Raw genomic sequence first — 26907 nt, 5'->3', positions numbered from 1 at the left:
AAACGCGTTTCGTACTATGAACGTGATTTATAGTAATTAAACCAGCCTAATAAAGATCTTTTTTTGCCTGCTTTTGTCGCAATAAAAAATAGAAATTAAATTCAGCGTTTAGTCTTAACAATAGACTAATCGTATATATGCACTGGGTTTAGCATTGACTATAAATATCTTTGGTAATGGAAGACTTGGCTATATACGCAAAATGGCACACGCGTCGTCGAAGGTTTGAATGTGGTGGCTGTTTTACAAACGTGGCGCGGTAAACACAAGGGCGCAGGGGTATTGATTGGCATTTACCCTCAATCCTCAGGGTAAAGAACCCCGAACGAAGGTCCCGGCACTTTCTTCCCGTCTCTAACTTCCACTTCATAAAACTTCAATCAATTCCTTTTTCTCTTCTACAATAAGAGACTTACTTTATTTATATCAGTCGTGTTACTCGTTCAAATTCTAACACTCTTTTATTCTTTCAATCTTTTTTCTTTGATTAAAATGCGTTTCACTAAAGGAATTTCTTCTGTTTTGGCTGTTGCATCGGCCGCAGTTCTGTTCGCGTCATCTCCTGCTTCAGCAATCAGCACAAAAGAAGTTAGGGGCAGATACTTCGTTGATTCTGTCACTGGCGAGCCTGTGAGTTATTTAATAGAGCGATTTCGGAAGATATCAAAACTAATCAAATCTATAGTTCTTTTTGAAAGGTGTTGATTATCAGCCTGGTGGTTCGGCTGGCTTCAGAGATGGTGCTGACCCCTTGTCAGACCCTGATGCTTGTGCCCGTGACGTCTATCTTTTGCAGAACTTGGGTGTTAACGTAAGTAAAGAATGTTCAAGGTTATTTTTGGTCACAACTATTCGATTGCTTCACATTTTTCACTTGTTTACTTCAATTTTCTATCATGCGGGTACGTGACACCTCGTTATTGAAATCAACAATAATTCAGAAGTCACTAAAACGTGGTTCTACGGCATTTGTCGACGCTTCTTCTGCCTGTTCACCTAATTGAAACACTTTTTCGGTGCCTGAACTTCCACGTTCTAGACGTGGATCTGTTTCAGTCGCGTGGAAGATTTACCCTAACCACACTAGTACTAATTTTAGCGCTCGTTTTGTTTACTGTCGACTGAACCTTATTTTAGTAACGCGTCGAATAGTTGTGCATTAGTCCATAACCAAAAAAAAAAATGCATAAAACTGACTAAGATTATAGACTATCAGAATCTACTCGATTGATCCTGAACTGGATCATGACCAGTGCATGACTATGCTTGCGTCTGCCGGTATTTACTTGGTTCTTGATGTTAACACTCCTCTTGAAAACCAGCATATCTACAATAACGAGCCTTGGACAACTTACACTGAGCCCTACTTGACTCATGTCTTCTCTGTTATTGAAGCTTTTGCTGGATACAACAACACCCTCGGTTTCTTTGCTGGAAACGAGATTGTCAACAACGTTACGTCAGCGGAGTACTCTCCTCATTACATTAAGGCTGTTGTTCGTGACATGAAGGATTACATGTCTAATAACATTAAGCGTCAGATTCCAGTTGGTTACTCCGCTGCTGATGATTTGCACTACCGTATTTCGCTTGCTGACTACCTCGAGTCTGGCCCAGCTGAGGAGGCAGTTGACTTTTATGGTGTTAACTCTTACCAATGGTGCGGCAGGCAGACGTTCCAGTCTTCTGGATACGACACACTTGTCGAGGCCTATAGCAACTTCAGCATGCCTATCTTCTTGTCTGAGTTTGGCTGCAATCAGGTCCTCCCACGTACTTTCCAGGAAGTAGGCACCATTTTCTCCGATGATTTCTCTGTTGTTTTCTCCGGCGGTCTTGTTTACGAGTACAGCCAGGAGACTTCCGACTATGGTCTTGTCACCATTGGAGATGATGGATCCGCCTCCATGCTTCCTGACTATACTGTTTTGTCTTCCATGTATGCTTCTGCGACCGTTTCTGGACTTGCTACATCATCTGCCACTCCTCGTCCTACGTCTTATGCCTCATCGTATGACAACATCAACGGCGAGACTGACATTCCAGATACCCTTGCTGCTGATCTCATTGCCGATGGTCTCGATTCGTCGTATGTCCGTGGCCGATATGTTGATGTTACTGTCAGGTCAACCAACTACACCATCTTTGATGTTAGCGGAAATGCAATCACCAATTCTAACATCCAAATCACTAACGATGTTGAGGTTTCTGACGAATCTGCTATTGAGCAGACTGACTCGGATACTCCTCAGTCTGGTGACGCTGCTAGCGTGTCTACTGATGCCACAGCGACATCTACTAGCGGTGCTTCACTTGCTGCCTCCACTGAGTCTTCTGCGACCATCACTGGCGCTCCTTCGGCTAGCACTGCGGCTACTACAGCTGCCAGCCCTACCTCGACTGGTGCCGCTGTTGCGAACTTTAACCACCAGACCGTCGGTGTTGCAGCTATTGTTGCTGCTGTTGTCGGTGTCGTCTTTGCTTAGATAAAAATATGGAAGCTTCAACAGAGACGCATGTCTCTTTGATTTCTTTTTTGAAGGGTCTTAGGTACGGAAAGGCGATGGTTTTGGAATATGGTTTGTATCGTATGCACGTCACTTTTTTATGTCGTAGCGTTGTTATATCTATGAGTTTCTTTTTTTGTGTATAGATACGAGATACGGCTTAGACAAGATTTCTTGCTTATTCGTGTGGACAAACTTTTGGATTCAAATGCGGTATTATACTTTATAAAGATCTTTTGTACAAATTCTACCGTACTATTCAGCGTATCGTTCTGTCCAAGCTTTTGCAGTCTTTGTAAACCGTGAGCGATCTGCCTTCCACATATCAGCAGCCTCGCCTTCAATTGCTTGATCTGGGTCTGGTTCGGCCAAGATTGCGACGGCGATATCGATGACTGTCGTGAGCTTGCATGATGGTTTCCAAGTGTCTGTCTTGAGCAGCGGGATGCAGACGACGCCGTCCGAGAGCACGTTTGGGTGGTAGATTTTGGTTGTAAAGATGAGTGTTGGCGGATGGAACGGGTACTGTGGAGGTAAAGTCAATGCCAACTTGAAGTTTCCGCCCTGGTGTGAAGCGTGAGCGTGAGAACGGTCTAGAGCTGGGAAGACTTACCTCGTACGGCGTGCCAGCTGGGCCGGGGATGGTGACGACCCAATTTAGTAAATCAGAGTCTGATTTTGGGCCTGCAGTGTAGAACGGTGAAGCCTGCGTTTGAATTTCGTTCAATTCCTCGGCGGAAGTTAGTAAGTTGTAGATTATAACTTCACGCGGCACGTACCCTTGTTATGCGCTTCATTGCATGTGGGGTCGCCATAATTGTGAAGATGCTAACGGAGCACGTCCAATGTGTGATTTTCAATTTGCGACGAAAGCAAGGTAGTGGTAGTATAAATATACAAGAAAATAATGTAGTTCAGAGCAGCAAACGTTGGCTGATTTAGTTTTAGTTGTTAATACGTTGTTGTATGTGGTAGTAGGTTGACGATTCAGTTGGGAAGAATTGGGAAGAGAAATTCATTGACGACCTCTTTAGGACAGAGGCGCTTAATCGTGGGCGAACGGCAGTAAAAGGGAAGTTTTTTTATGTACGCTAATTTAAATAAATGATACTTAGTATAGAATGTTAATTATTTCCGGCTATATGAAACAAAGTGCAAAAGTCCAAATTCGGGTCAATTCTAGTGTCGCATGAAATAACACGAACAACCCGCAATATCTATTCTACAAGTCTGAACCGACTGCATTATATTCACTCGCGTTGCATCATGGCCAATAATCCCATTCCTCCAAGTAATGCATACTTAGCCCACAGATTCTCGCTCAGAAGGATTGTAATGTAGCCTACCCATGGAACGTACGCTTTCACGGCACCAATGACTTCTTTTTCCCGGTCAAGATAGAATTGATTGTATGCATATAAATCAACGTCGTCCATTGCATTGTTGTCTCCTTTCGTTAAAAGTAATTGCTTTTTAGCTCTACAAGAGCTATGTCAGAACTAGATCAAGTATAGCCAAAAAGAAGTACATACGAGGCATGGTTTCGCACAACTCTGTGTACGATAGGAATATCTCTGCCTTTGACGTTATAAACCACAATATCGCCGACCTTGACTCTGGCGTCCCGGTTCCACAAAAATAAAATATCACCGCGTTGAAACGCAGGCTCCATCGATCCCGACAGCACGACCACAATCGGCGACGGTGAATCTGCGACGACGCTCAATCCTTTCCAAAACATAAACGCCGTTGTCAAGACGAGGCAGAAATTAAGTGCTTGGGTCAAAGTTTGGCGTAGTTTAAGACCTGATAATGATGAAAGCATTGCGATTTAATGCTGCGACCACAGTTGCGTCAAGTGTTTGATTGTCTAAATCTGTTCTATTATATCAGCATTTATCAACTGTACTGGATCTGATCTCTATTGCTTATTGAAACTGAAGAATTAGCCGTGTTCAAAATCAAATGTCACGAAGACAGTCAACAAACTTCAAGTACAGTTCAGGGGTATACACTCAATCAAAAGCCGATATGCCATGTCATGATTGACGGCAGGGAGCTTTAAGAACAGAGCATAACTATAAGTGAATAAACTTGTAGATTAAATCATATCATTAATTATTAACTATTCGTTTCTCAAAAATCCTACATACAGCCCCTCTCAAGCTAACATTCAACATTCAACTGCAACACTCATAGTTCTGCTTCTGGACCAACATCTGTCTTCACCTCAGCTTCAACCAGTTCTGGCATCTTGAAGTCTGCAGGAAGCGTAATTGATCCAAAACAGTCCTGTTCCTTCAATGACAAACCTTTTCCGCCGTACACCTCAGGCACATTCGACCCAGTGTATTCGGCCAGATAGGTAGCGTAGCTCAGCACGACAAACTTCTGCATGGTCTCGCGCGAGACAAATAGCTTCATAGCAGTAAACATCCAGCCCATGATCAAAGGTACATTAACAAAGTACTTCTTGCCCAGTAATTCAGGATAAAACTTTTGAAAGATCTCTACCGCCGCGCGCGAGGCCTTTCTCGCGTTTGGATCCATTCGCAAAAAGCTCACGTTTGCATAATCGTGAACTTGAGAAATCTGCGTTCGAGATGACGCAAAATCTAGCAATTGCAACCCACGTTCCATGACACCCACTCGCCAGCGGAGAAATTTGTCGAGGTCACCAAACACAATGTCTGGTTTTGCTGCAGCTTGACCGTACAAATTCCATGTGATAATCTCTCCATTGTCCTTGCTCTTATCCTCAGTGATGAAACCAAGACCTTCGAACTTTGGATCGTGGGTCTCTTCAAACGCAGCCGACAAAGGTTTGAACGACTTTCGCCACTTTAGCGTGTCCAGCAACTGCTGGCGAGTCTCAGGAACAGCGTACTTATTTGCGACCAAGTACTTAATCAAAAGACAGTCGGTCGCTGGCGTCCTCACCGAAAGATCGTGCGCATATAGTTCGCAGTATTCGGCCTCCTTTAACAGAGCAGGCATGGCCGACACAAGGTCATTGAAACTCTGGAGCTCTACTGAAGTAAGCTTAGAAAGATACTCTGGCGTCTCGGACATTTTGTTAGCTATCGTGGAATTGGAATCTGATTTTTATGAATTTTGTGTTTCAATATTTTGCTGGTTCAAAGTCTCGTGTCAGCAGATTGTTCTGGCTAGGTCCCCTGCCCGACTGATGATCTGATAAGATATACAATGACCCGGACTAGACTATTAGAGTCACCCGGCTTACTATAAGCCCTAACCCAAAACTGCACGTTCAATCATCTCAAACGTCTCCCAAATACTACATTAACAAAAATTATAGCAGACCAGATCTAACCAGGTATATACCAGGAAACTACAGGTACATACCCAGAAATTGCTCTAGCCATATTTAGTTTACACTCCATGACAGTTTTGTAATTTTTGGTTCACGTTGAAAACTTAAGGTTTAAGTTCCGAGGATCGTAGCTCCATTTCCGGCCGTTTTGGAGTTCCCGTCTCATCACCAACAACCATAAACTAACAAAAGAAATTCGCTTGCCCAATATGGGTTTTAATGCTAATAAATATTTTAGCAATCTATGGACACCTCAAGCCGTTCATAACAAATCAAGTGTCGTTAACGTATAAGTTTGAACAGAGCACAGACAACAGACGGTAGCGTAACTCATTTGTACAATGCAATAAGCAAGCCAAGCAAAAACATTTTGTTTCCAAATGTCAATTGAGAACTGGGCAATCTCATAAAGATCTCGAGATTGCGCTGAAATATATTTATTTCCACATGATATAATATATTAAAATCTGGAGAGAGCTATAGAATCGATGCAAAAGACACTGAATTGGGAGAACACTAAGCCTATTTCAGGTCTTATTAATGAAGATTGGGACCGTTTTCATTTTGCCACTTTTATACGAATCTGTTCGTTAAACGAAAAATAAAGAACTCAATTGTTGTTCGCCGTTTTAGTTGAAGCCGGTGAAAACCTGTTACTGTCACACTTTTAGCAAACAGGATTATCACCTGATGTTTTTACGCCGACAGAGATTGCAACAAAATATACTAAAATAAACGTATGCTTATTTTCGAATATGACGGCGCATCATCAACCGGAGCTAAGCGACTAAACGTGCGGCGTCATATTATGTAATGCAACAATTAGGATAGGGTTTAATGAAAACCAATTTTTTGGACCATCCCCCTGAGCGTATCTTTTTGTCTTAGCCATTTCGTTGTTCATGCCACTTTATTGAGCGCATATCGTATGCAATCTTGCGTCTATGGTTTGCATTTTCCATCGTTACTTGCGGATTCTAGGGATAACGAATGCAAGACGAGTGAAGATTGCTTCAACGAGAAACCGATGAAAGTTATATAAGAAAGAATACAGGAGGTTGCACAAAATGACCTGTCAAAAGTTCTTTGAAGCCATATTGCCATGTCAGATCCGACGTCTCTGTAAATTTACTATTTCACGATTAAGCTTCTGACACAACGACTCCAAAGAAAAGAACCTAAAAAGAACCGTTGACCCATCACATCTCTTTTACAAAACCGTTAGCTGCTCCTCCCAGTCTTCTGGTATTTGGTTCGTGTGATATCCCAATATCAGCCCAGATTTGGTTTTCTAGTTTAGGTCGGCTTGTGTTTTCCACAATTTAGCCGCTTTCAGTTAGCTAATTGAATTGGGTGAAGACTATATATTCTTTATTACGCTGTTCGTGTGAGTGATTGAGGTCGTGGTATAGAATATAGACCAAATAGAAAAGCAATGTCAGAGCTTTCCAAGACAACACGACGGAGCTTGTTTGACGAGGAAATTATGAAGCAGATAAGATTGACATCAGGCGTTCGGAAAGTAGGAATTAAGAGAGCAGTTCGTTTGCAAATCGCATGTGGTACGCTGGTTGTGTTCTTACTGTTCTGTATGGCAGGCGAGTATGCATTCAGCATACATCCCGCTTACCTTGCGTATGCAAGGGCTCATTCTACATCACTGCACAAGCGTGACTTTGGCAACTTGACCATCGCAGATTCATTTTGCATTCCAAGCTCAAACGTTGTGTCTAACCCGACATTTGTAGACTTTGTGAACTGGACAAAGACGGCAAACTATCACGAGTTCAAGCAAACCCAGTGGTCTACTGACAGGACACCGGCTGGTGCATTTTTGCATCATTATTCAACAGACCACTACCCGGCTCCTGACTATCCAAAATTGATGCAGAAAGTCGATCTTATTCCAGGCACCGAGTATACTATCAGTATGACCTCTCAGTTCGAGCCACGAGTACATGGCATGCGTGACGTACGTATATACTTTCCCATGCTGAATTGGTTTTTAACATGTAGTAGCACTACGAGGTTTCTTTGCATGTTCTGCGAGCCCGCAGCTTCTTCAATCCTCTGTTCACCGCTAGCTCATACACCGGCACGAACACAATTGGCAACGGCACTTTTTATGGAACTTTTACTGCGGTCTCACACACCGCATATGTTCTGCTAATGGTAAGTCTCCGATACTAAATTTATTTTGTACGCTATTAACAGCATTAGGCGGGCTCATTTAATTATGATTCTTACTTCCACAAATTGACGATTCATCCCTCAACAGACAGATACTGCGAGGAGCACGACCCATTAAACCCTACAGATCTAATTAATGTTCTGTAACTTTTATGATAAATGGAAACAAAACAAGCGGCACGAACGTGCTTGGCTACGGAAGATGCTGCAATATTGGCATATTTAATAACGGTGGTGTATTCTAATACTAGTTTTATTTGGCGAGTTTGTTTTAATACCAAAATTATATGCAAGAACATGATTTACACAATAATGTCAAGTGTCCAACCTCTAACTACTGACTCACCTTTATGAATGCTGACCACAGATCCTTCCGGCACAATGATAATCCTTCCGTCCACACAAAAACGCCGCATCCTCTCTTCGTGTTCCTCAACAGTGACGTCTGCCTCTTGAACCTCTTTGTAAAACACTTCCTTTTGTTCTACATGCTTGCCATCCTGATAGGCGAGCATTAACAGTCTCATGACTTCCTCGCCATCCATAAACGGAATCTCAATCATCTGGATTTTTCCCGAGAGTGGAACCGCTGTAGGAGCTATGCAGAATCCAGGCTCGAGATTGGTACTGGTAGTCCATAGCACATATGAATGCGGTCCAGCTTCTTGTTCAGAAACGCCGGCCGTGGTCACGTACTTGATTGGACCGTTCCAGCCCACGTTCCTGTCTAAGTTCTCTTTCGCTGCAATTTTAAATCTATCGTTTCCCAGCTTGCGGTATTCAGGAGAGTCACTGTCTCCGAGTAGTGCGGCGTGCAGCGCCCATGAAACCTCAACAAATGCATATATCCAACTCGATCCGTCACTAAACTCATCTGGTGTATTTAAATTCACTGTCTTTCCTTCTGGATCGGCCTCGCTTGGCGGAATAACCTCCTTGCATTCTGGCGGGAAGACTGCATAGAACGGGTTCAATGCATGAGGAGAACCAAACAAAAGCCTTGATATGGCGTCTATAGGAGTCAACACAGACAATGTAGTCGTGAGTGAATTGCCCGAGCCTGTCGGGATAGGTGCCAGTGTCAAGTTTCTCGAACTTGAGATCGGGTGAAGTGCGTTGACTAGTTCGTGAATTGATGTGTCGCCTGACATGATAATCACTGTACTTTCTTTCTCGCTGTCATTTGATGTCACCAGTTGACCAGCAAAACTAGCTATACTAGTAGCGGACTCAGTAGCGATATACTCGTGTGCAACATCCAGCACTACAAACAATGGCTTTAACAACTGTTCATAGACCTTGCTACCGAGCTGCTTTCCAGCAAATGTCGAATTGATAACTGTCACGTTTGAAAACTTCGAGTCGAGATGCTGAGGTATTTTGTGCAAAAATTTGCTTTGCAGTTTCGATTCTTTCGGCGAAATGACTACATCTGCAATATTCAAGAACGGTACGTCTGACGATTCATCTGATGAAGTACAATAAAGTACAGACGAAGCAAAGACAGCTAGAATAGCATCAATTGGCACCGACAGTCCATTCTGAACAACAAGGCTGTCATCTATTATACTGTATTGTGCCATTGATATGTGGCCGAATACACTGCGCACTTTGGTTGTCAGCTTGACAATGAATATGTAAGCTTACATCCATCTTTATCTAATAGTAAGTCGTGATTAAGGTTTGAAATTTGGGATTGACTTAGACAAGCTTTGTTCGTGAATTGTGACTTTGTGACTGAAATGAGAGTAATGTGGCTGGTTAAGGTTGGCCCTCAAAGGTCTTATAAAAGTAAGTCCGCGCTTGGGGCTATTGCTCAATTTTTTTATTCTTTTTCTTCATCATTACTTCAATCTCATTGTTCCTCTGCAACTGCAAATTGTAGCGGATATATACCATATTATTTTTTGAGAACTATTTATTACAATACAACATGCGTTAAACTTAGGCGTTAAACATAATCATGACTGAAGGGCGCGGAGACCGGATCCCAAACAAGGGCCGTCTCCGCTTCTTCAACCTCATGAATCAATTAAGATTGAGAAAAGAAACAAATATATTATCTACTTTGGTGCTTACTATTGCACTGTAGGGTTGCAATAGTGTTTATTATTTGATCTGGTACAAAAATCGTTACGGTTGTTCTGAGTGTAGAAACATATTTTAAGTTGCGGACAATTCCTTTGACAGTATTTGAGCTAGCATCGCGAGAGGAGAATATGTTGAAGGAATCAGGCAGTGTTAGTGGCTCTATGCTTGGTATTGCTATGCAGCGGCCTTTTGTGGACTTCAGCAACAGAGACGAACGGCGCTCCAAGATATGTCTGTTCGACGAAGACGTACCAATGATGGCAGTCGATGATGAGGAGTTCAAGTTTGAGTCCGATTATGATGACGACGACGATGAATTTTACAATGATTTTGGTGTGCCCGAAGGTATGCTTGTTTTGGACGACAATGCGGAACTATGGCGCTCGGACCGAGTTGCTTCCGGCTTGGACCCGTTTGATCTCGCGCTCTCTTCTTCTCCTTCGCCTATTCAAGGCGGGTCTTCGACACCTGACAGGTCAATGACCGGTGTTGAGTCTAGTCGTACGTATTTTGACGACATGCCTGTCACGTTCCGGTCGATCCCCGATCCGGCTGAATATTATCGAAAGCTAGCAACCTTTCAGCAATCCAGTCCTCACCGCAAGCAGTGGCAGTGGACAGACCAGCGTCAAGGCATGATGGATACTACGTCATCGTCGGGCTGTCCGTTTGTGTCATTGGAAACAGCCGCCACGCAGTTTAGCCCTTGTCCGTACGTTAACAGCGTTATGACATCAGCTAAAAAGCGAAAGCGTACTGTGAGTGCCTTTCATCATGAAAGGCAGAAGGCGAGACTGGATGTCGAAGGTCGCAAATGGGTAGATGGTGAAAAAATTTAGATTGTATTTCAAGTTGGTGATTTTTTATTTTCTAGCACTGAATATTTATATATGATGTTGAGCTGGTTGGTGATATTATACATTTTTCTATGAATACATTTATTTCTTTTTCTCTTCAACCCATGCCCCAGGTGTTTTAGACTTGGAGAAAATCGGTTGAAAACATTTGCCCTCAACAATCTTGCCTTGTAGCATTTGCTCGCGCTGGTTCCAAGTTGTCTGAGTCTTTGTCCATTGCAACACGTCGGTTGGCGATGGTGGTGGATCTGTTATTTTTGTAATGAGGTACGCTGCTGAAGCTTCTGCAATGCCGTACATAAGAATGCCTACATAAGGAATCTTTAAAATGAAATGAAAGCCAAAGCCGAATCCTATTGCATCAGTATTCCAGACCTATATTTCAGCCAAAGATCTTACCGAAGAGTACACCTTCTCTTGCGCGAAACCAGGCTGCACGCTCACTTGGTGTGAAAGGCAGTCTTGAAAAATATGGTATTAGCTATTTCAAAGTCAAAAAGGCGTCTATTATAAGCTCATTCACACTCACAAGTTCTCGGCATAGACTTCGTCCGCCCCAATACCCAGCCAAAAACACTGTTAGCCACTGTTTTGGCACAAACATTCCCCCGCTAAAGACAACAGCTGCCGGTAATGTGCCAACTGTTTTCTTGAAACTGAGAAATGACACAACCGGCAAAACAACTTTGCCCAAGTACGGGATCATCGATAGCACATACACCACGACAGAGATAATCGATCGTCTGAAGTATCGCGATACAAACTTTGCAGCATTGTTCTTCGAAGGTACCAAAAACTTTTCTTCGTCGTTTTTTGAATGCATCCGCGCCCTTGCTAACGTGCGACCTGAGTCTGTCGAGTATAATGAAAGAGGTGCGTAGAATCGCGTACGCTCCGATGGCTTTGTCGCAGAAGACATCACCCCTTCAGTTTTTGTCTCTTCCAAACTTAAAGGATGCATTTTGAAGTATACGTCATCAATAAATCTTATTGACTCCATAAACATAATATCCATTTCTGGTCGTAAATACCTCACGAGTCCAATCAGCAAGCCGCTCAAGTTGACGAGATTGTTTTCCCAGAACGAGATGGCGTGGAAAATCTTTGCAGAACCTTCGCCAGGCTTATTATCACCTGAGTCGTAAACCATCCATGTCGATACACTGAGCATTAACTTAGCTATCCATATTGGAATGTAGATTATAAACTGTATAATTAACGAGATCGCAATAGCGTACGCCGCTTGCCGGTAATACTTTTCTCTGAACAAGTTGGGATTTTGCAATGTACGATACGCACCGAGAAATGTCAGCTGAAACCCCCTTACTATTGATAGCACCGAAAACCCGTCCGGTGGTTTAGCTATAAACTCTGGTGAAGGCATATCCTACTTGTGAGTGTGAATTGAAGTTTGGAGACGCAAACTTGGGTACGAGGGAACAAGTGTGCGGCTTAAGCTGACGCAGATCAGTACCAAGTTTTGGAAAAGTGATAATGCCCGTTTTGTACTACTGAATTTTAAAGGTTACCAGTGACATTTAGCAAATTTTAAAACTCATCGTCTTTGGGAATAAATAATAAAAATAGTTTTAAGATACACGCTACTTTACTGGCTATAAGTTGTTGAATAACGTTCTGTCAGTTGAAATATACTTTTTGCCTGCATAGGATACCAACGCTTATTTTGAACCCCTGAATAATACTTTGGTGGGTCAGGGTTAGTCACAGATCAAGTCTTGTTAAATCTCAAGTAAGTTGATAGTTAAAAATTGATGAACTATGCGCAGCATTATATTTTTGAAGAATCCTAGTCCAAACGCGGAGGAAGACGTATATGCTGCTGCTGCTAAGAAGCACAGTTTTGATCCGCATTTCCTGCCCATTCTCTCTCACGACTTGGTTGATCAATCGGGATTGCAACTGTACCTCGAGAACAGATACGATACCAAAGACACAGATGTGTTTGACGCGTTAATAATTACATCCCAGCGAGCTGTTGAGGCTGTTGTATTAGCATTGAGTCAGGTATCAGGCATGTTGCGTGCACATTATCATAGTAATCTCGGAGTTAATAAAATTGCAGAAGCAGCAAAGTCTTACATTCTTTCACTGCCACTTTACACAGTCGGACCTGCTACGGCAGCATTAGTACAGTCACACGGATTTACGAAAATTTTAGGCGGTGAGTCCGCAGGCAACGGACAAATTCTGGCTGGCCAGATCGTCGAGGCAAAACCGGCAAGATGCCTTTTCTTCACCGGGGTCACCAGACGCGATGTGATTCCCGTCACGCTACGAGACAGTGGAATTGAGTGCGTTGAAAAAGTTGTATACCAGTCAGCTACAGTCTCTGGTGTCGGTGAGATGTTTGAAAAATTAGTCTCTACCATTGAATCGGATGTTTGGACTGTGTTTTTTTCGCCATCCGGCGCACTTGATATTGCTCAAACGATAGCAGCCGACAGATCGAAAACAAAAGTTGCCGCGATTGGACCTACAACAGAAACTTTCTTATTGAATAATTCAATTGTGCCAGATTCAGTGTCTAAAAAACCTGATCCGGTCAATCTCTTGACTGGGATATTCGAGACTTACTAACCGGGTTTGTAGAGTACATTTTGCATTACGGGCGTTTCGTTAAGTCATTTGCTTCATAAAAAAATCAATTATTATTTCTAAACATAATACAAAAAGCATTCTGAGCATTCTATCTATCAATATTTTGAAACGTTACACGCTACTTCCTAAACCTAATTATAACTGACCCGAGCACATTTACAAGCAAGCATCGCAAAAACAAATTAAATGGAGACAGAAGCTGAGGCAGGCGTCTCGACTTCAAGAGGAGTGGAGATTGTCGTCGCACCTTTGGCAAGTCTGAAAACTTCAATGTTGGCGAAGAACTTGTCAAACAAAAACGACGAATCTAAAGGACCGCCCTTAGCCTCGGGATGGAACTGGGTGCTAAATATAGGTCTGGTAGAGTGGATCATGCCCTCGTTGGAACGATCGTTCAAGTTGATAAAATACTCTTTCCACTCAGCAGGCAGAGTGCTGGCATCAACCGCGTATCCGTGATTCTGAGAAGTGATGTGGCAGTGACCGGTGGTCAAATCGAAAGTAGGAATGTTGTGGGCACGGTTACCGTACTTGAGCTTGATGGTCTGGGCACCGACAGCGAGAGCCAACAACTGATGGCCCAAGCAAATACCAAAAATGGGGCCAGCATACGAGGCCATGGTCTGCTGAAGGTTGAAAATAGTGTCAGAGCAGTGGGTAGGGTCTCCAGGACCGTTAGAAATGAACACACCGTCAAACTGGCTGGCAACGTTCTGAATAGGGAAGTTGTGGGGGAACACAGTCACGGTGGCACCGCGGGAAACAAGGCAGCGCAAGATGTTCTCCTTGACGCCGCAGTCAATAACGGCAACTTTGATGTCTTGGCCTACGTTGACGGTATATGGCTCAGGAGTCGAAACCTTAGCGACGAGGTGTTGAGCACCAGGGTCGGAAAACTCGCTAGTATCGGTCTCGTCCCCGAGCGTAATCTTTGCCAAACTCGAACCTTGCTCACGAAGATACTGTACGATAGCACGGGTGTCGACGCCAGTGACTGCAGCAACGCCTTCACGCTTACACCAATCTCCCAAGGACTCGACTGCAGTCCAGTGAGAGTACTTCTCAGCAAAATCGGCAACCACAATTCCGGCACACTGAATCTTAGGCGATTCAAAGTATCTCAGAAGATTGTACTGATCTCTCTGTGAAGACGGAACACCGTAGTTTCCGATAAGGGGTTGAGTGAAAACCACTGTTCTCGTTAGCAACTGTTGCAATATGTTGCAAACGAATCACAAAAACTCACAAATTTGCCCGTTGTATGAAGGATCGGTCATTGACTCGGGATATCCTACTAATGAGGTCGTAAAAACAGCTTCACCAGAGATATTCTTTTCCGCGCCGAACGACTTGCCAGCATAAATTGGGCCGTTCTTGATGGCCAGAGTAGCCTTAGTCAACCCCGAAGTTAAATACCGCACTGTCGAATAGGCATGGGGTAATCTGGAAACAATTTTCTGCCCTGACACTCGGCTTTGGAATAATCCGTTAATGGATACACGTGGTAAAATCATTTTTTTTCTTATAGTCGCGAATCCTTCCAAATGTGGTCTGGATTTTTAAATTAACCCCAATTCGAAACCACAAAACTAATATTGTCATAAGAATGGTCTCATACCTGATAAATAATCCTAAACAACAGTCAGTTATTGCTTTTAAGGCGAGAAAGTTTGGGTGGGCATCATCTGTATATGCTGTCTTGAGACTTTCAACCAAAATGAATCAGTACTGACCTGACTAGTTGTCAAAGACACAAATCTCATAAAGAGTGAAAACCCAAAAGCAGATAAGCTAGTTTTTACCGCGCTATTGTTGAACAAGCCGAAAGACAGCAAATATTTTGACAACTAGAAAAATGGTGGGCCGGCAAAAGATTGAAGCTTTGATGAACGCAAAAAATCAACCGAGCGAAAAAAATTTAGAGTTTAGAGTTGAGTAATTGTTCACGTGCACGTGATATAATCATTAATCAAGGGTCTTGTGTGTGCGTGTTTTTACCCGGCGTGAATAGTCTGCGCGTTGAAACGGTGACCTTCGTTCGACTCATCACCGCTTCCTCTTCTCACGACCAATTTTCAGTCAAACTAAATTAATCTTCTCAATGATCGGATCCACTCTCAAGACCATTAACGTTCGCAAGTTTGCTGGCGCAGCTCGCTCGTTCTCTAGCTCTTCCGTCACGCGTGATGTCGCTCGTATGACAATTATCGGTCGGTTGGGCGCTGACGTCGAGAAGCACACTTCGGTAAACGGACGTGATTACGCACGATACAACGTTGCGGTTAACCAGGGACGTGACAGCGAAACTTCTTGGTACCATGTTGTCTCATTCGATAGCAATCTCGAGTATCTTGTTGATAACTACAAGAAGGGGTAAGCGAATAAATCAACATGTGCGGATTACAGTGACTAACCACTACGTTTAGAAATCTCGTGTACATTGAGGCAACAGCAAGCTTGCAGCCGTTTACGACTGCTGAAGGCAGACGAGTTGGATCGTTGCAGTTGGTTCAACGTAAGTTAACGATCAGATCGGTGACTGTTTGGTAGTGAAAGTACTGATTTGATAATTTAGGCAACATCCAAAAGATTGCAACGCCTAGACAGCCTGAGAGCAGAGAGGAGGTTGAAGCTGAGGCGTGATTGAGTGAATTTATTAGTTGAAGCTAGGATTGTACGATTTACAGTGTAGTTTACTGTCCGTGAACACCAAGGTACAGCAATGAAACACTTGCTTTCATATTATCATTATCAGAACACAAGTACTTTAATCATAGTACAAATTACACTATACTGGATAATTAGTATTATGGCCAAATCTGTATCTTTTAAATTATAAATTGGTTTTATATTGTATCCGTTATTCGCCCAAAACTAAGCCAACCAAACAAAAAAAATTAAATACAAGTTATTATAATTAGGCACATCAACGAGTGGAACTGAACTCTTATGTGACTCTGACTTCGTACTTCACTCTTACTGACGCGTCGGATAGTGGCTCATTTAAACTATCTGTGATGCTATGGCTACGAGACTCAGCCAAGGCACAACCGCCTGTGATTGTGACTTCGTGATTGTACCGACCTCCAAACTTCTCGTTCCAGTCGTCATCGAGACCATATTCCAAATCAGCTGAATCCTGCCACGAGTCGAACCGAGTCGGTCGTGCATTTTGTGATGGATAGTATTCACTTTTGGAAGTTGAACTTTGCGTCGACATGAAGTTTGATCCGCTGCTGTTTGTACTGATGGTCGTGCTCCTTTCGGCCAGCCACTTACTATTAGGAAAGACTTTGCGGAACCCGAGCTTGACCATCCAGTCTATGTACACTGTTCGCGCATCGACTCCAAAACCAAAGTACACAAACAGCATGATTGAGCAGATAAGGTAGAAGTACATGTCGGGACGAGTATACGTCATTGGAATTCTTGGAATGACACTCCATTTCTGCTCGTTGTGTGTCACGTTCCAATGAAAAGCATGAACTCCGTTCTCGACGTTGCGGATCAGATTGTATAACGACAGAGGGAGCTCGACCACAACCATCGAAACACAAAAGAACAACAGACGAGCAAATCTTGAAACGGTTAGTCCAGATTGGCTAGACTGCAGTATTTGGCGAAATTCTTGCCGTCTTCTAAAGTACCGGTAAACCGTCAAACCTATCAAACATTAATATTCTAGGATTTGACAGGACCTAACACGACATACCCGAATAGATACTCGTGATGAGTGCAAACACAGGCTGCCAAATGATGAAAAGAATAAACGCAACCCAGGAATCATCGTACGCAGCAAGACATCCGGAAAACTGGATAAGCATATATCTATAAGGTTGATAGATATAGTACAAGCTCAGAAGCACTAATGGGATTCCGATGCACAGAGCAAGCTGAATGACAATTTCTCGGCGTCTGTCAGACGGTGAATGCGTCAGCAAAACCTTTCTTGACAAGATACCGGCCAGAGTTCTTGCAACAACGGCTAAACTGACCGCGACACCGTTCGAGCACACTTGCTGCACACGACTAATAATATCGCAGTAAATCTTTCCGTCCCAATAAGTCATGACATTTGGTCCGCCGAAAACGCTTGCGTTCATAATAATACAAATATTACCAATTATAACATATATAATAAACAAAATAGCTGCCAGATTGCGCTGTCGGAAATTCCAAAGCAGTGGCGCTATAGAAAGTAGTAGCGATATAATGCTGCAAACCAATAATGGTGCGTTTAACATAATAAGAATGATAACTTTATTAGACTGGGAGATAATGAAAAGCGTCAGTTATAGATAGACGATATAGCAGGAACAGATCAATAGGTATAACTTCTGTAGGACTGAGGTAACTGCGATTATGCAGATCTTATGTATTTGCCCTTAATCAAGGTATTCTATACACTAGTATCCAACCTCCTTTTCTAAAATATAGTTTGACGAGATGTACATAAACGAACACATAAAGACTGAGGACGGAGAGACATCTTGAGTGGGTGAAATCTTGTAGCACGTTCAGCGTCAGAATCATTGTGGCTTAGTTTAACCCCCGTGTCAAATCCGTCAAATTCGGGGTCATTCTGATCGCACAGACCAATCGTAAAAAAAGAGATTAGAATAGACAGCAAATGTCAGTTTTTTTTAGACATTTAGATGCGCCTGCTCTCTATTCAATGCCCAATCGGGTAATTTAATTCACACAGTTCATGCGGCTCACATCAGTATCAATATCAGCCGCACATTATGAGGCATATGTTCACAGTACGTCTGCTTACAGAATAACCAAAGCAAAATCAAAGGAAGTCGGAGTAACAACTCAGTGAAGCAAAAACTACTAAAAACGGTCATAACTTATGTATTTAGCATGGTCCCAAGTAAAAGCAAAAAGCGCAACATGGTCACAAGAACGTCACGTGCGCATAGTCGAAGTTAGTGCATTATGCAGACGACCTGTTCAGAACTCATAACATTTTGACACTGAATTAGGAGGTGGCGCATCAAGCTGAGACTTTCTGATCATCAGATTATTTTCTCTTGAAGTCTCCGGATATAGACACAGAAACACTACTCAGACGGAATCCGTTGAATGCCGTGCACAGCCTATACAGTCACAGTATTTCAGACATCAGGATAGTAGTTTCAACGTGTTCAGTATATTTGCAAGTATGATATGACGCAAGTGTGCTTTGGTGTGAAAACAAACGGCCAGAGTCAGAATGAGTAACCGCAAATCAGATGTTTTGATCGCCGGCGGCCTTTAATTAATTGACAGTAGTTAAGCAAACTTGGCCTGAAGTAGTGGACAGTCAGCAAAGATCTAGCAGTACTATGGCGGTTCTTCATTAGTTGTGTGTGACCCTAACAAACGCTGCTTTGATGAATGACGACCGCATTTCGGTGCGATCAAAACTGCACATCACACATAAGAACTGTGTTACAGTTAATTATTTATTGTTAGATATAGTGCTGAATTTAGTCGATTATATCTGGTGATCTGGCTTGAGATCAATGAATTTCTGTAAGGAAACCGAAGTCTTTATATTTCAGCCCAAGATAGAGTGATAGTGCAATCAAACGAGCACGCGCGGTGAACACCATTGTTCTCTCTTGCTTCTTGCTATTGTCCTAATTTGTTGCGGCCGAGTTCTACGACCTCTACCGCATTCCGATGCGCGTGTCTTTCGTCCACTGCGCGAACGAAATCTGAAACATTGTGCGGCTCGAGCCACATTTCTCAAGTTTCTCGTTAAATTTATGGCTAGAATTACAATTTCAATTCAACGTTATAATTTTCAATTAACGGGTATTTACTAAAATTTCAGGTTGCTGACGTTGACGGCGCACTTTCTTTCGAATCCGTAGGTGTGGGACTGTTTGAGGCAATTGGTGTCTCGACTAAACTGGAAGTACTCGAAAGTGACGCATCAAGTAGCACAGGTTTAAGAACCTAAGTTTAAATTAATGCCATATATTAAAAACAAAGGGTTGTTGCTCACATGTTCGTCAAAGTTCTGGAACCAACGTGCGTGGTCTTCAGCTGTCCTCGCCAATAGTCCTGGTAAACTGCTGGCTGGTGTGCCACTTGCCGAACTTGACGTTGATGCCGTATTGCTGCCGATGGCAGATGGATTTGAAGATGTAGTTCTAGACAATGGTGGCACGTATAATTTTTTTCCGTTGCCTTCAGCTATAGCCGATTCTGATCCAGACGGAGTTGTAAACGATCCAGAGCGTGTTTGAAACTCGGTTTGTGCTAGCTCTGGAGACCGACGAGATTTCTGACTGTCTGACAGCAATCTGCCCATTGTACCGCCATTGACCCTGTTTGTTCCATGCTTCCACGTCGCCGCTTCAATATCAACATCACTTGCATCACTCTTGGTCTCCTGCTCAACTCCGGTTCGAATGCCTAAAATTTCAAGCATTCGTGCAGTGGTGCCGCCGAACACAATCACGGTCAACACAACTACGACCAAAATTGTAGCCCGCAGCGAGTTTGCGTTCTCGCCTTCGATTCCAGCAGCTAAAGCAACTCCAACCGCACCACGCAAGCCAGCCCAAAAGAGCATGACCTGATACTCTTGAGTCAATTCCGTTGAAACCGACAGGCCCATTCTTCTTGCTCTTTCTTGATGAATAAAATTAAGCAAGCGCGACAAGGGAAATACTGCCGCCCATCTGGAGACGCAAATTCCAAACTGCATTTCAAGTTAGTATGCGATTGTTAGAAAATCAGTGTGACTCACAGTCGTGACAATGATCAACATTGGCTTGTAGACTAATTCGACCTCAGTAAATAGTGAAAGACCCAGATAAATAAAAATGAAATTCTCTGACAGCTGCGCAAGGGTCTGAAACATGTATTTTGTCGCAAGCTGCGCTCGTCGAGACATGTTGAAATACGCGTAGTGTTTGAGCGTGATACCACAAAACAGTAAAGACACAATTCCAGACATGTGGCAACCATTAGAAAAAAAGTATGAAGCATATGCAAAAAGCAGAATTAAGCAAGTCTCGATAGAAGGGAATAATCGGATCCTTGAGTGTTTGAGGACCAAAGCCGTCATAACTCCAACGCTTGCTCCAATCAAGAGTGAGATTGTGAACGTCATCAAGAAAATACCAATTCCTTTAAATAAACTACTGATTCCTTTCGATTCTCCGTGGAATTGTTGTGTAGTTCTAAACATTTAGTACCTGTTTAGCCCGTAAAACACTGCCAATGCATACTCAAACATAACAATCGAAACAGCATCGTTTAAAATACTTTCTCCAAAAATAATTGTGTAAAGCTTTGGATCTACTTTGTACGTATTGAAAATTGACAGAATTGTAACTGGATCAGTTGCTGACAACGTCGCACCAAAACCGAGTGCAGCAACAAACGAAATTTTAAGACCCTCGAGACCAAGAAATGCCCAAATATAAATAATGCATCTGATCAAATCAGATCTGTCGCAAACATAACCACAAGAGAACATACCCCAAGACTACGGCTGAAATGAAAGTGCCGGCAAACGCAAATGTAAGAATCGTGCCAATGTTTCGAAAGAAGTTTGCCTGACCATAGTCAGTGATTTAAATTTCACCAAAACCAATTAACATGTACCTGGTGCAGCTCATATCCGCAATTTAGAATGATTGGCGGCAATAGCATGTTAAAAAAGTAAGAGTAGTTGAATGATACCGCGTCCTGAATATAGTGGCCTGGTAGAACTCTGATTGCTAACCCAACAATCATTCCTAAGCATTGTCAGCAATGTGCCTCTAAGCAGTCTCTTGCTGTTCGTACCGGCAAAGATTGAGACCACAGTCTCGTGTATCGCTTGAATTTTTCGAGCTTGAAGGAAATAACTGGTCCAAAGTGACCCAATCAATAACGTAATCAAAATAAATAATGCCCAAGAAGAATATAATTCCTGTTGTGATGGATCAACAACTTCATCTTCTACCTCGACGTTAGCACATGTAGACCTCCAAAAACAAAATCAGTTTACCGTCAGGTGTGCCCTCAAAATCAGCGTCATTCTGCCGCTTATCTATAATCCAATTAGCAATTTCAACGGTATACAGGTCAGAAAGACGGCATACTCAAGATTGCGTTGGTGGCATAAAGAATCGGTCCTAACATGTCGGTATGGAGCTACAGCCGCCACGCCTTGTATTATACTCGTGATGTCACTTCTGCTCACTATACTGTAGTTCTTCTGCCACTTAATTGTCTCTCCTTTTCACTATCACAACAAGTCGACCTTAGAAAATTTAAACTCGAGCAATCAGGGGGTACGTTGATGTTTTCACGCGAGCGGGACGCATCGTGTGCGGCACATGGTTGCGGCTCGTAACTTTTCTGCTAGAGCGTGCAGCAGCGGAAGTGTCGTTCCGCTGTACATTAATGACACAAACGCATAAATTACACCACTTGTGCTGTGCCAACTTTCATAAATACTGTCTCGGATCCGAGTCACTGGTGATCTTTACGGTTGAAACGATGTAACGTTGGAGACATTAATACCCATTATATTAGACTCTATAAGAACACAACGAATGGAACAATATTTGAAGACTCCAAAAATCCACCTGCCGCCATTAGTTTCAATTAATGCACAATTACTGTGACGGCTCTAACCAGCCGGGACCGCATCAGAACGACCAGCTGTCATACTCAAAAATTCTTCGATGTTTATCTCTTCCTCATCTACTTCAGCCTGAACGCCAGTTTGAATGCCTAGAATTTCGAGCATTCGAGCTGTTGTTCCACCAAAAACAATGACTGTGAGCACTACAACAACCAGGATTGTTGCCCGGAGCGCATTGGCACTCTCCCCCTCTATCCCAGCAGCAAGTGCCACACCGACAGCACCACGTAGGCCTGCCCAAAACAGCATGATCTGGTACTTCTGAGAAATTTCTTCTGGATCTGGATCACCTGACGCCCGAGCCCTTGCTCTGCGAATGAAGTTAATCATTCTCGACAGTGGAAACACTGCCGCCCACCGCGAGACACAGATGCCAAACTAAATCATTAGTGTGCTCTATGTATCCACAAAAATGAAAACTATACCATAGTTACCACGATCAAGACTGGTTTGTACACTAGCTCGACCTCTGTAAACAACGAAAGTCCAAGGTAAATAAAAATAAAATTTTCAGATAACTGCGCCAAAGTCTCAAAAATAAATTTAATAGACACCTGGGTCGTTCTGGACATGCTGTGAAACGCATAATACTTCAGTGTGACTCCACAGAATAAAAGGGATACAATTCCTAACCAAGTTAGTGAGGAAAAGATACCTTGTAAATATGCGAAACTCACCAGACATATGACATCCGTTGGAGAAAAAATACGACGCGTACGCAAAGAGCATCACAAGGCATGTCTCAATGGATGAAAAGTTACGAACTTGTGAGTATCTCAGAATTATGGCAGTCATTACGCCGACGATCGCACCAATAAGTAGAGAGATTGTGAACGTCATTAAGAAAATGCCAATACCTTTGAACATGCTGCTGATACCTGCAGATTCACCATGAAACTGCTGTGTCGTTCTGTTGTTTCCGTCAATAAAATTCGGAACGGGCTCAAACAAAACGCGACTTACTCAAACATGACAATCGAGACAGCATCATTGAGCATACTTTCGCCAAATATGATAGTGTAGAGCTTAGGATCTACTTTATAAGCATTAAAAATTGACAGGATTGTGACAGGATCAGTAGCAGACAATGTAGCCCCTACCCCAAGCGCAGCAACAAATGAGATGCTGAGTCCTTCCAGACCCAAAAACGCCCAAATATACAAAATACATCTAGCTCTGTTAGACTGAAGGCTACTTCTCAATCTTAAAAATTACCCCAAGACCACAGCCGATATAAATGTTCCAGCAAAAGCAAACGTAAGAATTGTGCCAATATTTCGTGAAAAATTAATCTGCTTTAATTAGATCTTGTCAGCAACACTAGTAGTCACAATTGCGTACAAGATGAAGCTCATATCCACAATTCAAAATGATAGGTGGAAGTAGCATGTTGAAAAAGTACGACGGATTGAAAGATACAGCATCTTGAATGTAGTGACCAGGTGAAATGCGAATGACGAGACCCACGAGCATGCCTATACGAAACGATCAGAGCTGTCCTACCATGATTTATGTGTTACACCCACCTGAGAAAATTGACACAACGGTTTCATGAACGGCTTGAATCTTGCGAACTTGTAAATAGTAACTTGTCCATAAAGATCCTATTAACAATAAAATAATAATGAACAGTGCCCATGAGGAATACAGCTCTTCTTGACTCGGATCATTCAACTCATCTAGAGGTGTTAATTGCCTGCCATCAAGAACTGTACACGAGCTGAAATACCATCTGGTCCGCCTTCAAAATCTGCATCTTTCTCCCGCTTTTCTAATTTAAAAATGCATTAGAATCCGTGTACTTTCAAAACAATTACGCTAAACGGGAGTAGTTACCAAGCCACTGTAGTGCTATAGACAGTACCGCTGTCATTTTGATTATTTACCGAGAACCAGCAACGCCAGTTTTTCAGAACACGTAATGTAACAGCAAGGGCCTCATATGAAAAGATTTCGCAGCCTTTTCACAACTCAATGCCCTCGTGCAATATCAATGATTTCTAGTCAGATAGAGTATGAACGCTCTACATTGCTGTCTGTGCGAGGGCGGCTCGATTGGGTAAGGGTTGCGAAGTGGTTGCACAGATCGCACAATTATCGAGCAGAGCGGTGTAGAGAAGCTACGTACGATGTGCATACTACATCTACTATCGAGCAGTGTTTTCTCTCCGCGATATTACGTTCAATATACTTGCTTTGACTCTGATGCAATGCTGAAATACAGATGCTACCTGTACAAATCGTAAGCCGTATCCCATTCTACCATCCTGAACCTGCTAATTAACCGAAACACCTTTTTGGGTAGCGCAAAAAAAAATTTAAACTCATAAAATGTAACATGTACACACTCTGTTTAAGTAAGCGAACCAGCCAATGACTTACTGTATATACTCGTGTTATGTATCGTCGCTCTCACCGGTTGCTCTTCGAATAAGCACTTTCCACCGATATCTTACTGTTTGACTGTCACGTTTGTTTAGTCTTTGCGCATACTCGCTGAAATCCTGCCTTGGCAATGTTCTTAAAACCATCTCGACCTGTTAGGCCGCTGTTAGCATATTTCAACAAGATCTTTCTTAACTTTCATACCAGTTTTCTATCCTCTTCCAGTGTCCATGTTGAGTTTGGTGCTTTCCGCCGCTTCGCCCTTGTTGGAGCAGATGTCGTTGATGCGGCTTCGTCTACAGATTCCTGGCTGTGTGAACGCTTTTGATGACGATCTAATTCTGCGACAGAATTATCGTGGAATGTTACTTGCGAGGAGCTTAAATGTTTAAGCTCGCGATCCGCTATGGGCTCAAACCCATCACGACCCAAATTATCTGTAAATGGATTTGACTCGGCAACTTGATTCGAATTTATGTCGTAAGAAATCTGATCCCCGGCTTCTGACACGGCTCGTCTGCCTGCTTTTAGGTGTTGATCTCGGCAACCGCCCTTTTGAAAGAATTTATAGTCTGGATCGCTAGTTGGAGCATCTTTATATATGTAAGCGGGTCTATTCAAAACCGAGATGCTTGCTTGATATTCGTATTCAGGCATGAATTCCCGAGCCCTGCGACTGTCATAATATTCTTGTGGATGCCAAAATTCGTTGTCTGCCAGTGAGGGTAAATTTGACGTTGGAGACTGCGAAGATGCTGTGAACGAAGTTGCAGGTGAATGCGAGTATGCTCTGTTGACTGGATGCTGAATGATGACGGGACTGTGCAGTCTGTTTATGGGGCTTTGGTCTCTTGAAGTCGCAGTCTTATTTGCTACCAACCCATAGTTTTGTGAAGTGGGACCCGGAACCTCAACTCTGGATGGTGGCCCAGAAGCGTTAAGAATCTGATGCAAATTCATAAACAACTTATGTTACCGCTTCTGATAATCTAAATTTTCTTTGTCTGCAGTTGTATAGAATGGACAGCAATTCTACCCCACATGAACATACGCATGCACGGTAGACAATAGAAATCTGGCTGGGTTAAACTTGGATTATATGGGTTTTAACAATACCATGGCTGACAGAAGGAAAGGAAAGACAGTAAGTGCAATACCTCATCTCAAGAGAGGTAATACCAAATTACGGCCTAACCAACTTTCCTTATTGCAGGGCTGGAAAAAAACGAGTGGGCATTATTGATGGTCTGAGTTTGGATGAACTTAAACAGCTCCTGAGACGAAGTACATGCGCCTGTTACACACGAGAGAAATGAAGGTCCGATTAGCTAGAAGTCCATGCAGACGAAGATGATCCCCGAGATTGAGGTACCAACTTAAAAAGAATAGCATTTAACCATGCAGTGACACACCTCTAAAGTATGAGTTTGTATCCAATAAAAGAATTTAAGTGTTTCCAGCTCAGCTATAAATTGATCAGTGGCAATTGGGGAGCGGATCGTTCTCGGCCCGTTGGTGTTCGAGAAGGTTGGACTCAGATACGATCAGTTTTAAAGGGGTTTCGTATAAATTTTGAATATAAGACTAGTGTAAACCTAATTTGTGATTACAGTGACGTTATTAAGACAAGCTTCACTCGACTTTTTGGCGTTAATCGGTCGCTTTCGTGTTTAAAGTGTTCTGAAAAGTGTACTCTCTGTAGATATGAGCACTGTCATATGATAAACGTGCGCTACGCTTCTGTCTAAGTGTAAACAAATCCCTGGCTATTTTTTTTCCCGTTTTTGGTCTCGTCGATGCAGAACCAGCGTCGTTTTGTATTTACTTAAAGCATTAGATACGGTCAATTGGTCAATTATGTCGGGTGGTGCCTCACCGCATACCAAATACTCCCGGATAGGTGTCTTCATTCGTTCCTATATCAAATAAGCTTGAACGACCAACATCTCTAAGATAGCCCTCCTCATCGACATATCAGATTCCAGATCAATTTCAGTGTTCCTGCCTGTGGCGAATGTACACCATCAATATCACCAACACAAAACGTGTCTAGTTTAGGAGCGTTGGAAGTTGACGAATATGTAGCCATTTGTATAATAATTCAGACGCGTTCGTTAGCAACGCGTTCATTATGACGCGTTTTACAACGGCAGCGGCTTAGGGTTTTTATGACTTTATTTGGCGAGAGTCTTAACTTTAAACAACGCTATACCCTTCCTTCTATTATTCTCTCACGTGAAGTGCATTATAAATTGTCTTTTGTTCTAAGCTTGAAATAGCTTA

The 26907-nt window shown here is 42.8% G+C and overlaps 15 protein-coding genes across 15 annotated transcripts; 5 read left to right on the top strand and 10 right to left on the bottom strand.

Annotated features, from left to right (window-relative positions):
- The first annotated feature begins 282 nt into the window (after nt 1–282).
- Nucleotides 283–2752, top strand: V1512DRAFT_264566 (Glucanosyltransferase-domain-containing protein). The gene is made up of 3 exons (XM_066916709.1): nt 283–630; nt 686–811; nt 1209–2752. Exons 1-3 carry the CDS (start codon nt 493–495, stop codon nt 2484–2486), a joined length of 1542 nt encoding a protein of 513 aa, XP_066770751.1. The 5' UTR covers nt 283–492; the 3' UTR covers nt 2487–2752.
- On the bottom strand, nt 2693–3553 carry V1512DRAFT_264565 (ubiquitin-conjugating enzyme/RWD-like protein). The gene is made up of 3 exons (XM_066916708.1): nt 3287–3553; nt 3121–3237; nt 2693–3071 (listed from the first exon to the last, which is right to left on the bottom strand). Exons 1-3 carry the CDS (start codon nt 3320–3322, stop codon nt 2763–2765), a joined length of 462 nt encoding a protein of 153 aa, XP_066770750.1. The 5' UTR covers nt 3323–3553; the 3' UTR covers nt 2693–2762.
- Nucleotides 3554–3618: 65 nt separating this feature from the next.
- On the bottom strand, nt 3619–4551 carry V1512DRAFT_276831 (uncharacterized protein). The gene is made up of 2 exons (XM_066917884.1): nt 4040–4551; nt 3619–3986 (listed from the first exon to the last, which is right to left on the bottom strand). Exons 1-2 carry the CDS (start codon nt 4330–4332, stop codon nt 3758–3760), a joined length of 522 nt encoding a protein of 173 aa, XP_066770749.1. The 5' UTR covers nt 4333–4551; the 3' UTR covers nt 3619–3757.
- Nucleotides 4552–4700: 149 nt separating this feature from the next.
- Nucleotides 4701–5504, bottom strand: V1512DRAFT_271704 (CRAL-TRIO domain-containing protein; the record flags this gene model as incomplete). Its single annotated transcript, XM_066917655.1, has 2 exons — nt 4701–4768; nt 4820–5504. The coding sequence occupies 2 exons, from the start codon at nt 5502–5504 to the stop codon at nt 4701–4703; spliced, it is 753 nt and encodes a 250-aa protein (XP_066770748.1).
- Nucleotides 5505–7276: 1772 nt separating this feature from the next.
- Nucleotides 7277–8178, top strand: V1512DRAFT_248480 (uncharacterized protein; the record flags this gene model as incomplete). Its single annotated transcript, XM_066914551.1, has 3 exons — nt 7277–7813; nt 7861–8013; nt 8062–8178. 3 exons carry the CDS (start codon nt 7277–7279, stop codon nt 8176–8178), a joined length of 807 nt encoding a protein of 268 aa, XP_066770747.1.
- A 69-nt stretch (nt 8179–8247) lies between these two features.
- On the bottom strand, nt 8248–9745 carry V1512DRAFT_264559 (ATP-NAD kinase-like domain-containing protein). The gene has a single exon (XM_066916707.1). It carries the CDS (start codon nt 9612–9614, stop codon nt 8334–8336), a length of 1281 nt encoding a protein of 426 aa, XP_066770746.1. The 5' UTR covers nt 9615–9745; the 3' UTR covers nt 8248–8333.
- A 249-nt stretch (nt 9746–9994) lies between these two features.
- Nucleotides 9995–10944, top strand: V1512DRAFT_253944 (uncharacterized protein; the record flags this gene model as incomplete). Its single annotated transcript, XM_066914760.1, has 4 exons — nt 9995–10102; nt 10124–10181; nt 10222–10880; nt 10930–10944. The coding sequence occupies 4 exons, from the start codon at nt 9995–9997 to the stop codon at nt 10942–10944; spliced, it is 840 nt and encodes a 279-aa protein (XP_066770745.1).
- Nucleotides 10945–11013: 69 nt separating this feature from the next.
- Nucleotides 11014–12379, bottom strand: V1512DRAFT_264557 (uncharacterized protein). Its single transcript, XM_066916706.1, has 3 exons — nt 11509–12379; nt 11379–11460; nt 11014–11332 (listed from the first exon to the last, which is right to left on the bottom strand). Exons 1-3 carry the CDS (start codon nt 12361–12363, stop codon nt 11061–11063), a joined length of 1209 nt encoding a protein of 402 aa, XP_066770744.1. The 5' UTR covers nt 12364–12379; the 3' UTR covers nt 11014–11060.
- A 354-nt stretch (nt 12380–12733) lies between these two features.
- Nucleotides 12734–13766, top strand: V1512DRAFT_227001 (tetrapyrrole biosynthesis, uroporphyrinogen III synthase). The gene is made up of 2 exons (XM_066913866.1): nt 12734–13011; nt 13063–13766. The coding sequence occupies exons 1-2, from the start codon at nt 12759–12761 to the stop codon at nt 13575–13577; spliced, it is 768 nt and encodes a 255-aa protein (XP_066770743.1). The 5' UTR covers nt 12734–12758; the 3' UTR covers nt 13578–13766.
- A 77-nt stretch (nt 13767–13843) lies between these two features.
- On the bottom strand, nt 13844–15004 carry V1512DRAFT_194474 (class I glutamine amidotransferase-like protein; the record flags this gene model as incomplete). Its single annotated transcript, XM_066913150.1, has 2 exons — nt 13844–14790; nt 14845–15004. Coding segments are annotated over 2 exons (1107 nt in total), but the record flags the coding sequence as incomplete, so codon positions are not given.
- Nucleotides 15005–15656: 652 nt separating this feature from the next.
- V1512DRAFT_226993 (uncharacterized protein) lies at nt 15657–16454 on the top strand. Its single transcript, XM_066913865.1, has 3 exons — nt 15657–15971; nt 16025–16113; nt 16174–16454. The coding sequence occupies exons 1-3, from the start codon at nt 15700–15702 to the stop codon at nt 16239–16241; spliced, it is 429 nt and encodes a 142-aa protein (XP_066770741.1). The 5' UTR covers nt 15657–15699; the 3' UTR covers nt 16242–16454.
- Nucleotides 16455–16545: 91 nt separating this feature from the next.
- Nucleotides 16546–17842, bottom strand: V1512DRAFT_209633 (pheromone A receptor-domain-containing protein; the record flags this gene model as incomplete). The annotated part of the gene is made up of 2 exons (XM_066913473.1): nt 16546–17261; nt 17311–17842. The coding sequence occupies 2 exons, from the start codon at nt 17840–17842 to the stop codon at nt 16546–16548; spliced, it is 1248 nt and encodes a 415-aa protein (XP_066770740.1).
- Nucleotides 17843–19371: 1529 nt separating this feature from the next.
- V1512DRAFT_240381 (Sodium/hydrogen exchanger family-domain-containing protein) lies at nt 19372–22107 on the bottom strand. The gene is made up of 9 exons (XM_066914227.1): nt 21692–22107; nt 21598–21639; nt 21393–21548; nt 21210–21343; nt 21084–21160; nt 20831–21037; nt 20347–20782; nt 19597–20298; nt 19372–19547 (listed from the first exon to the last, which is right to left on the bottom strand). The coding sequence occupies exons 1-9, from the start codon at nt 21729–21731 to the stop codon at nt 19419–19421; spliced, it is 1923 nt and encodes a 640-aa protein (XP_066770739.1). The 5' UTR covers nt 21732–22107; the 3' UTR covers nt 19372–19418.
- On the bottom strand, nt 22095–24239 carry V1512DRAFT_264542 (Cation/H+ exchanger). The gene is made up of 9 exons (XM_066916705.1): nt 24076–24239; nt 23969–24010; nt 23766–23918; nt 23581–23714; nt 23455–23531; nt 23203–23409; nt 22917–23149; nt 22665–22867; nt 22095–22617 (listed from the first exon to the last, which is right to left on the bottom strand). Exons 1-9 carry the CDS (start codon nt 24110–24112, stop codon nt 22225–22227), a joined length of 1479 nt encoding a protein of 492 aa, XP_066770738.1. The 5' UTR covers nt 24113–24239; the 3' UTR covers nt 22095–22224.
- A 298-nt stretch (nt 24240–24537) lies between these two features.
- On the bottom strand, nt 24538–25838 carry V1512DRAFT_31247 (uncharacterized protein). Its single transcript, XM_066918342.1, has 3 exons — nt 25676–25838; nt 24829–25628; nt 24538–24776 (listed from the first exon to the last, which is right to left on the bottom strand). Exons 2-3 carry the CDS (start codon nt 25582–25584, stop codon nt 24636–24638), a joined length of 897 nt encoding a protein of 298 aa, XP_066770737.1. The 5' UTR covers nt 25585–25628; nt 25676–25838; the 3' UTR covers nt 24538–24635.
- Between the last annotated feature and the right edge of the window lie 1069 nt (nt 25839–26907).

This window comes from Lipomyces arxii (genome assembly GCF_038497795.1).
Source record: "Lipomyces arxii strain Phaff 12-163 unplaced genomic scaffold V1512scaffold_11, whole genome shotgun sequence".
Classification (NCBI taxonomy): Eukaryota; Fungi; Ascomycota; class Lipomycetes; order Lipomycetales; family Lipomycetaceae; genus Lipomyces; species Lipomyces arxii.
Note: the sequence above shows the minus strand (reverse complement) of the source record. Positions and strands in the feature narration are given on the sequence as shown.

What these genes read in the sequence shown, in the direction of transcription:
- V1512DRAFT_227001 (XM_066913866.1), top strand. Translation starts at nt 12,759, where the DNA reads ATGCGCAGCATTATATTTTTGAAGAATCCTAGTCCAAACGCGGAGGAA. An exon ending in AGCATTGAGTCAGGTATCAG is followed by an intron (nt 13,012 to 13,062) that starts GCATGTTGCGTG and finishes ATAAAATTGCAG; the next exon opens with AAGCAGCAAAGTCTTACATT.
- V1512DRAFT_276831 (XM_066917884.1), bottom strand. Translation starts at nt 4,332, where the DNA reads ATGCTTTCATCATTATCAGGTCTTAAACTACGCCAAACTTTGACCCAA. An exon ending in GTTGTGCGAAACCATGCCTC is followed by an intron (nt 3,987 to 4,039) that starts GTATGTACTTCT and finishes TAGCTCTTGTAG; the next exon opens with AGCTAAAAAGCAATTACTTT.
- V1512DRAFT_264557 (XM_066916706.1), bottom strand. Translation starts at nt 12,363, where the DNA reads ATGCCTTCACCAGAGTTTATAGCTAAACCACCGGACGGGTTTTCGGTG. An exon ending in GAAGTCTATGCCGAGAACTT is followed by an intron (nt 11,461 to 11,508) that starts GTGAGTGTGAAT and finishes ACTTTGAAATAG; the next exon opens with CTAATACCATATTTTTCAAG. An exon ending in AAGAGAAGGTGTACTCTTCG is followed by an intron (nt 11,333 to 11,378) that starts GTAAGATCTTTG and finishes CTGATGCAATAG; the next exon opens with GATTCGGCTTTGGCTTTCAT.
- V1512DRAFT_226993 (XM_066913865.1), top strand. Translation starts at nt 15,700, where the DNA reads ATGATCGGATCCACTCTCAAGACCATTAACGTTCGCAAGTTTGCTGGC. An exon ending in GTTGATAACTACAAGAAGGG is followed by an intron (nt 15,972 to 16,024) that starts GTAAGCGAATAA and finishes CACTACGTTTAG; the next exon opens with AAATCTCGTGTACATTGAGG. An exon ending in ATCGTTGCAGTTGGTTCAAC is followed by an intron (nt 16,114 to 16,173) that starts GTAAGTTAACGA and finishes TTGATAATTTAG; the next exon opens with GCAACATCCAAAAGATTGCA.
- V1512DRAFT_264559 (XM_066916707.1), bottom strand. Translation starts at nt 9,614, where the DNA reads ATGGCACAATACAGTATAATAGATGACAGCCTTGTTGTTCAGAATGGA.
- V1512DRAFT_264565 (XM_066916708.1), bottom strand. Translation starts at nt 3,322, where the DNA reads ATGGCGACCCCACATGCAATGAAGCGCATAACAAGG. An exon ending in CAATGAAGCGCATAACAAGG is followed by an intron (nt 3,238 to 3,286) that starts GTACGTGCCGCG and finishes ACTTCCGCCGAG; the next exon opens with GAATTGAACGAAATTCAAAC. An exon ending in CAGCTGGCACGCCGTACGAG is followed by an intron (nt 3,072 to 3,120) that starts GTAAGTCTTCCC and finishes GCTTCACACCAG; the next exon opens with GGCGGAAACTTCAAGTTGGC.
- V1512DRAFT_264542 (XM_066916705.1), bottom strand. Translation starts at nt 24,112, where the DNA reads ATGACAGCGGTACTGTCTATAGCACTACAGTGGCTTG. An exon ending in TATAGCACTACAGTGGCTTG is followed by an intron (nt 24,011 to 24,075) that starts GTAACTACTCCC and finishes TTTTTAAATTAG; the next exon opens with AAAAGCGGGAGAAAGATGCA. An exon ending in CGTTGTGTCAATTTTCTCAG is followed by an intron (nt 23,715 to 23,765) that starts GTGGGTGTAACA and finishes CGTTTCGTATAG; the next exon opens with GCATGCTCGTGGGTCTCGTC.
- V1512DRAFT_264566 (XM_066916709.1), top strand. Translation starts at nt 493, where the DNA reads ATGCGTTTCACTAAAGGAATTTCTTCTGTTTTGGCTGTTGCATCGGCC. An exon ending in ATTCTGTCACTGGCGAGCCT is followed by an intron (nt 631 to 685) that starts GTGAGTTATTTA and finishes TCAAATCTATAG; the next exon opens with TTCTTTTTGAAAGGTGTTGA. An exon ending in TGCAGAACTTGGGTGTTAAC is followed by an intron (nt 812 to 1,208) that starts GTAAGTAAAGAA and finishes CTAAGATTATAG; the next exon opens with ACTATCAGAATCTACTCGAT.
- V1512DRAFT_31247 (XM_066918342.1), bottom strand. Translation starts at nt 25,584, where the DNA reads ATGAATTTGCATCAGATTCTTAACGCTTCTGGGCCACCATCCAGAGTT. An exon ending in TGGAAGAGGATAGAAAACTG is followed by an intron (nt 24,777 to 24,828) that starts GTATGAAAGTTA and finishes GCGGCCTAACAG; the next exon opens with GTCGAGATGGTTTTAAGAAC.
- V1512DRAFT_240381 (XM_066914227.1), bottom strand. Translation starts at nt 21,731, where the DNA reads ATGTTAGGACCGATTCTTTATGCCACCAACGCAATCTTGA. An exon ending in TTTTGAGGGCACACCTGACG is followed by an intron (nt 21,549 to 21,597) that starts GTAAACTGATTT and finishes ACGTCGAGGTAG; the next exon opens with AAGATGAAGTTGTTGATCCA. An exon ending in TGTGGTCTCAATCTTTGCCG is followed by an intron (nt 21,344 to 21,392) that starts GTACGAACAGCA and finishes GACAATGCTTAG; the next exon opens with GAATGATTGTTGGGTTAGCA.